General features: G+C 42.8%; 1 protein-coding gene across 1 annotated transcript in view; it reads right to left on the minus strand.

Moving 5' to 3' along the window:
- Positions 1-7,529, minus strand: part of f9b (coagulation factor IXb) — a 32,113-nt gene extending 24,584 nt beyond the window's left edge. The window contains exons 1-8 of the mRNA XM_034606735.1: positions 7,218-7,529; positions 6,813-6,982; positions 6,677-6,701; positions 6,455-6,568; positions 6,192-6,323; positions 4,725-5,131; positions 3,825-3,969; positions 2,466-3,081 (exon numbers count right to left, since the gene is read on the minus strand). Of these exons, the coding sequence (XP_034462626.1) occupies positions 2,522-3,081; positions 3,825-3,969; positions 4,725-5,131; positions 6,192-6,323; positions 6,455-6,568; positions 6,677-6,701; positions 6,813-6,982; positions 7,218-7,299 (1,635 nt within the window). The 5' untranslated portion in view covers positions 7,300-7,529 and the 3' untranslated portion in view covers positions 2,466-2,521. The remainder of the gene's footprint in view (positions 1-2,465; positions 3,082-3,824; positions 3,970-4,724; positions 5,132-6,191; positions 6,324-6,454; positions 6,569-6,676; positions 6,702-6,812; positions 6,983-7,217) is intronic.
- Between the last annotated feature and the right edge of the window lie 326 nt (positions 7,530-7,855).

The raw sequence follows: 7,855 nt of genomic DNA on the forward strand, positions 1-7,855 counted from the left end.
TCATTTGCCATGTTTCTCTTTACTTTTGCTGCTGTTGATGAAGTATTATTTGCAGAATTTTGATTTGTGCCTAAATCTGGTCCTCCTCTGCTGCAGTTGTAGTTTCCACTGTCGCCATGAGATGAGGCCAGTTCTTTGTTTGCTGCTCTGCACGTACAAATCACTGCTAATGCCCACTGCTATTTATACTGCTGTTTAACACCAACAGGGAATCTGGACTCAGTGTTTGGGTAGTTACTGTAACTATAGTGTAGAATTGTAAATGCCCACTGAACTATTATCCTTACATTGTGGATTATAGTGTAGTTACTTACGTTACTGACAGCTTGTGACTGCAATTACAAAGAAAGCAAAATTTTAGACACTTTGTTCATTACTCATCTTGTTTGGACGGACAGATGATTTCTGCAGAATTTGCTGCATCTCTGCACAATTTAAATCTAATCCTCCTGGAGTAACATACATTAATCCTAACACTGATTCATTTCCACAGTTGGAGAATTAAAGTAACGCCACACATAATGCCACACTATCTAAATAAGGTGTGCTTAAGGATACTCAGTAATTAGTAACACTCCTTCATGTAAAACGTTGAAATCCACCAAACACACCTTACACTGTAACATCATGTTATTGGGTTTGATCAGTCAGACTGTAAAATGTCCACAGTACCTGAAACTGGCGTTTGCTGCTTCTGCTCATTTTGCACTTTTTTGATATTTTGAATCATTGTGAAAGCCTGTATGATAATGCACAATGTATATGATTATTTTCCAAAATTAAAGCACAGGATTATTGGATTTGAATCAACCTGACTGATGTGATTAATTCTCGGAGGCGGAGAGCAGGAGGACCCAAGTGCAGGAGCCACAGATTCAGGTGAAAAAACTAACAAGTCCTTTATTGTAAAACAGTGTTCCAAAAAAACAAAGATCAAAACTCAACATGCAAGGAAACACTAGGGAAACAGGACAAAGCAGCAAAGCACAACGCATACGAGCAAGATGACAAGCGAAAGAGGACAGACTGACAAAGAGAAGCACAGTGACTTATATACACAAGGGAGGCCGGGTTGATTGAACACAGGTGAAACACATGAGGAACATGTGCAGACGATCACAAGGGCAGGAAACAGGACAAAGGCAGGAAACAGAGCTACAGACACACAAGGAACATCATTTAAAAACAAAACAGGAAGCAGAGAACTCAGGGGAAAACAACTGACCACAAACCTAAACAAGGAAACCCAGGTAACAGTCAATGAACCAAAGAGTCCATAAAACAGAACCAAAGTAGTCTTTTAGTCTCCGTGGGGTCAGGGCAGAATCAGGACAATAATAGTTTGGTCACTCACTCCTAAAATCCTTTAACGGGAGCTTGCAGGTCTGCAGATTTTCCCCTTTTTTATTCTTTTGTTATTCAGAATCAAACAAACAAACTAACTTTACCTCTGTCCTCTCAGGGAGTTTGGGTTAAAACTTTGCTCGGGAGGGTCAGAACAAGTGGGAAGTACGCGGAGGGGTGTGTGGTTTGTCCAGTTAACTGATTATATTTGTGTGAACTGTTTATTATGGATGTGTTTAGAGTGTGTATATATTTTTATTGACATGTGAGGTGTTGGTTACCGGTTTATGTAAACATTTGATCGTGTTTGTCAATATGAATCTCAATTTTAAATGGAGCGACGCCTGCGAGCTAGTTCAGGCTGGCAACTCGAGCTGCGCTGCTCCAATCATGTGACATACATCACATGACAGACCTCACTCTCCACGATCATCTATAATACACACCCACCTTGTAAGGCGGTCTATTTAAGCAGAGAACATTTCCCATCACTCCCTTTGCTTGCCCCGCTGCTGCGTCAGTATTGCTGCCAGTTGCTTCAGCCCCTCCACCGACCCAGCATCCACCTGTAGGCTCCGACGGGGGTTACAAGTATTTGCTTATCACTCCCATCGTATCTATGTAATCATATCGGGGGGAGTGACTTGATAAGAGCATAGACGCCAAACACTAACCTGTTCTATTGTTGCAATAAATATTGGAATGTGAGTTGTCAGAATAATATGTTGTAAATGGAATGTGCCAGCTCATGGTTGTGCAGATGCCTGAGTATATAAGTGAGTCAGCTGGTGTCAGTGCCGAATGTTTGATGGATGGATCGTTGGTTTAAATTGCGACAAAGAACAAAGGACGCACAACAAGAGTTATTCCTTCTTTCCTGAAAGGAAAGCAAAGTCACAGTGTGTAACTGTTTGCCTCGCTAATGTTGATTTGACCTCACTGGAGTTTTCTAACATCATGGAAGTGTCGCCACAGCTCTGCCCAGCTTGAACCGGACAAGATCAAACAAAGTATGACAAGCTTCAAGGTTTCTATTATTATATTTATATAATATATAAACATGAAAAATACTCAGATCTTCTAATTGAATTTTATTGAAAAGTAAAAATTTACATTATTACTTAAACAACTATAGGTATATAGTTAGCTTTCTTGACTGGCAGCATGTTTCTATTCCTCAGTTGGTAGTTCGAATCCCTGTTGTCTGACTGATCCAGCCATAGTACCGTGACACTCGGGTGTAGATGCCGTACTTCCCGGACTTGGCGCACTCCTCCCCCCAGCTGACTATGCCTGTCAGGAACCAGGTGCCGTTGTAATTGGTGGTATGCGGGCCCCCGCTGTCCCCCTGGCACGAATCCATATTCTCATCTTTGTAGCCAGCACAGAACATAAAGCGTGTGATTTGGAACCGGCTGCTCAGTTTACACTCAGTGCGTTCCACGTAGGGGACCTCCAGCCTCTGGAGCTTACGCGCCAAAACACCATTGAACGCCTTCTTCCCCCAGCCGCTCACCATGGAGCTGGGGGTGTCCCTCAACAAGCCCTCTGTAAAGTCTTTGGGGCCCAGGCAGATGGGAAGTCGCTGGTTGGACAGTTCCACTGGAGTGGCGAGCTTCAGCAGCGCAATGTCATGGTTATATGACGACTTCTCAAGGTTGTAATTAGGCTGGATGTGCTTCTCTGCCACCTTGTGGTCTCGCTCCGGACCCTCATTAATATCCACATCATGTTCACCTAGAAGAACACATTCATTTATATACAATAACACAATCATGTAATGTTGTAATGTAATGTGTGTGATTGGTCTAACAGCCTCTGAAGTAACAAGCAAAATAACATTGAGAAAGAAACAGATACAACAAAGCCATTTTATTAGCTATGACGCTGTAAATAGGGAAAATATGCTTCGATAATCTCACTAACAATTTGCTAAAAAAAATATCTGTAGTACCTGTTGGATAAATGAAATCAATCAACATCCAGTGAACCTTTTTGTTTATGTGATATTACTTTGCATTATTGCATCTGTTTCTCGAATTCTCTAAAGCTGCTTTCAGACATGCACTAAACTCGGGACATTTTACAATTTTTCAATTTCCCGCAGGTTTATTTATCAGTTGTCGTCTGCTGTTACTGATGAATGTAATGACTTTAGGATTACGACCCTCAAGTCTCTCTGTGTCAGAACTCCCCACTATGCTCCAACAAAAAGGCGGTTTACAAACAGCCCCTGCTGGCACCTGCATTACAACAGGAAGATAAAAAGCTTTGATAACCGCAGAGTAAATGTTCAGTGTTGGATTACCTATCTCAACACATGAACTATAAGTAACAATACCTCACATCCCAGTATTTGTAGTTACTGGGACAAAACATGCAAATAACTGACAGGGTCCTTTCAGATTATGGTTTAGTGTTTTCCAGAGATACAAATCACAAATCCTGGGTGTGTGCAGATATCATTTAGTTTTTCCTACCCACTCTGACGAAGAAACCTTTTTTAGGGATATCATTCAGCACCAGACAGTGGGCAGCAGTGATCACCCATGATTCACTGAGCAGAGATCCTCCACAGAAGGGCATCACTTTCCCTGAGGCATCTGGGTTAGTCATCAGGGTCACCTGCAGAGACACAAATGCTTCGGTGTTTAGTTATTACACGTGCTGCCTCATTCTTCCCAATTCTGAACTTGAATGGGATTTCCCTCTTTTCTGACCTTTTCTATCCCTCTGTCCTCTCTCATTACTACAGCAGTCAATCTTTCCATCTTTTTATTGGCCCCCTAAGGGATAGTTCAACGAAAAAACTAAATTCACTCAGTATCTACTCACCAATATACCGATGGAGAGGTGGGTGAAGTGTTTCAGTTCACCAAAACGTGAAGTGTTTCAGTTCACCAAAAACCTTTGTTGCAGCAGACTCCAATACAACTAAAGTCAATGGTGAGTCCTTCTTCAGATGTAATAAAACAACAGAAAAAACATAAAATGCCTCCATACTGCTTGTTTGGTGTCATCCAAGTGTCCGCAAGCCCCGACATTCATATACGTCTCGAAACGAGATCATTTACACCATGTTTTTAGCCTAAAATTCACTGGAAGTGGCTCAGTTGATTTATGACGTCTGAAAAGGGACTCACTATTGACTTCAGCTGTATTCTGCTTCAACGAAGTTTACCCGTGAAAACTCCAGAAGGGTTTTGTGGACTCAAACACTTCACCCACCCCTCCATCAGCATAGTGGTGAGTAGATAAAAAGTGCAAGTTTATTTTTCAGTGAACTATCCCTTTAAGGTAAAATCCTTAAATTTTCTTATTTAAATTCCATAAATCTGTTGCAGATATTAAATAAATAAAGGTTTCGCATTCGAAGCTACCTGCCATGGTATCTCTCCAGGTTTGGCCTCTTCACCTCCCACAATCCTCTGGTCAGTGTTCTCTTTCGCTGTGATGGTGGGGAGTGTGGGAAGGCCCCAGGACAGCAATGGATTGCAAGTGACATTTGGTACACCGGAGTCAGGGTCAGGGATGGAGACGGACCTCGCCGAACGCACGTGCACTAATGAGGCCACGGGAATGTCTGATGGCTCAGACTCGTCCACAGGGAGCTCGTCGCTCTCGTACAACTCCGTCATGTTTCCGTCATTGTAGTCGTCGTCCTGCAGCAGGTCACTGATATTAAGGCTTCGTTCAGTGGATATTGTACCATTTGATGACCGTGGGTTCACATAGGACCTGGGGTTTGGTTTGGGGGACAAGTTCACTTGACCACAGCTGAAGGGTCCTGTGCAGAAAATGACAAAAGAAAGGATTAGTCGTCATGTTTTTGTCTCATGCTGAATGACTAGTTTTACACTAAATGCAGATTTACCCACACTTGAATCCTGTAGTTCTAGTGTTTTTCGCACAAATGAAAGGATTTTTTGATATCAGATGGGTAAAAGACCCCCTGACTTAGATATTCAGAGGATGGGTAGGTTTTACCGTGATGTATTTTGTCAGTATTTGAGCTGTGCATGTGAAGTGCAGGTAGATATGTATTAACTGCAATCAGCAGTAGGTTGCCACTGTTTTGAGTCAAGCTTCCGCTCAACTATCTCTTGAGTTATCTGCTGGTTTTCTGTGTGGCTCTCGATAAGTGTTCTAGCTGTCAGCAATAACCGTAAATTTCTATACTTTATGTGACAGCTGTAAACAGCAGCACAATGTTTATGGTTCGGCCTTAATGGCCAACCAGAGGGATGAAAGATGATTCCAGCTTTCTGTCTTATTGCTGTGTTGTGTATCACTATTGAGGTCTGGTTAACGGTGGGTGAGGAAGTTTATGTCACCAGAGTTTTCATTTACTTGTCGAACCCATGTGGGACTGCAGTGGATGAAGCACGTGTAAATATGTAGTTACAGTTTGTTCAATCATCTGGGATTGGTTTAATTTGTGCAAATGTGCTATAGGGGCGGCACAGTGGTGCAGTGTGGAGTCCCACAGTCCAGAGACATGTAGCTTCAGTTAATTAGAGACAAAATTGCCCGAAGGTGTAAATGTAAAATATGAATGGTTGTATTGTTTTATATATCAGCTCTGTGATGGACTGGTGACCCCCTGCCGAGTGGTGTAGATGATGGATGGACAGATGTGCTACATATGTGTTTTTTTTGTTTAGTCACTGCGCTACATAAAATAAGTGAAGTGTGCAATATATGTTATAGATATCATGTTATACCTTTTAAACATCACCTGTACCAGTACTGTGCTGTGTGTGTGTGTGTGTGTGTGTGTGTGTGTGTGTGTGTGTGTGTGTGCGTGTGTGTGTGTGTGTGTGTGTGTTTTATCATGTTAATTTTACCGGTTGGTCTACAGGTCCTCCTGTCTGGACCAAGGCTGTAACCAGCTGTACACCGACACACAGGTATCTCCCCCTGCATCCCACAGAAATGGGAGCATCCACCATTGTTGACCGAACACTGCTTGGTCAACTCTGGAAACAGGCAGAAAAATAGAATGAATCTCCTTTTTGAGGTTGTTTTTAAAAAAAAAATTTTGAATAAAAGTTTACATTGCAGGTATAAGAATACGGTTAAGAAGCGTGTTCGAGTATTTCCCACTCACCAATCTCACAGTTCTTGCCACCGAAGGTTGATTGGCACCAGCAGACATAAGAACCGATTCCATCTTGACACGTAGCTTCATTATGGCAGGGATTTGGATTACACTGGTCACCATCTGCACACAAATATGAAACACACACACACACAGACACAGATGTTTAGAGTTAATTGTACGCTCTGAATTCTGCGTAACAATGAGAAACTTGTCTTTCTCTTGACGTACCAATGTATACGGCCCAGAATTCATCCTGAAAGAGAAACACAAACATCAGAGTTTATTATAGTATTAGAATAGATTATGTGTGTGTATGTGTGTGTGTGTGTGTGTGTGTGTGTGTGTGCGCGTGCGTGCAACCTACAGTTTTCTCATTGTTCTCAAACACCTCCCTTGCCTCCTCATATGAGCAGGTCTCCTCCTTACACTCCCGCTCCAGATTGGCTTGCTTTACTTCTTCAAAAAGGCCGCTGTTGTACCTGCGCTGACGATGCAGCACCGCGTGTGCCGCCTGCTGAGACACGAAAACAGCTTCTACAAACATAAAAGAGGACCAAAAGAAAAGTTATTTGAACAACTTTGTAAACAGCAAAGACAAATCTGTGTAGGCTAGATAATTGTTTACGGTTTTTAGTGGCGTATTACGTTAAGTCTTTGGGTCAGAGTGCAGGCCTGATGAAAACTGCCTAAACACCCACTTCTTCCAATATGTTTTTGCGCCTCTGACCTTTGCCTGCCGCCCACCCCCTTCATCCATACAGCAGTTTACCTGTGTTCTCCTCCGTGATTTCAGCTGCCAGTCCCTCCAGCAATAAAGCAGCGGTAAGGGCCAGTAAAAAAAAACTAGCCATCTCGTTGCCGTCACTTATCCGTCTGCGTTCGACAGAAGCGCCAAAGCCTGAACTCGGCGATGGAACCAAAGTACAACTCACTGTTTACCCACCGGAGAGGCCACAGAGTGTGTGCGTTTGTATGTGTCGGTGTGTGTTCACATCTGTATGTGTTGCATTCGTGAGAGAGAGAGAGAAGGAGAGAGAGAGAGAGAGACAGAGAAAGAATAAGGACAGGGACAAAGTGTGTGACAGATACTGAGTGTGTGAATACAGAAAAGACGGAGAGAGCTTTAGTTTGAAAGCAGATGATTTTATTCAGTCCTGTTCGATGGAAATTGAGCAACTGCAAATATTGTCTGTTGACGTGTGAGAGGAGCAGTTCTGGTAAGTGTGTGTGTGTGTGCGTGTGTGTGTGTGTGTTGGTGTGTGTGTGTGTGTGTTGGTGTGTGTGTGTTGACATTACCAGCTGTTAATCATGTTGTTTACCATGATGAGTCTTGTCTGATAAGCAGCTTTTTTCAGCATGGCTTACGTGACAGTTTCAAATGGGGTGAACTTGCACGCACGCACACAC

The sequence above is a fragment of the Hippoglossus hippoglossus genome, chromosome 14 (assembly GCF_009819705.1).
Source record: "Hippoglossus hippoglossus isolate fHipHip1 chromosome 14, fHipHip1.pri, whole genome shotgun sequence".
Classification (NCBI taxonomy): Eukaryota; Metazoa; Chordata; class Actinopteri; order Pleuronectiformes; family Pleuronectidae; genus Hippoglossus; species Hippoglossus hippoglossus.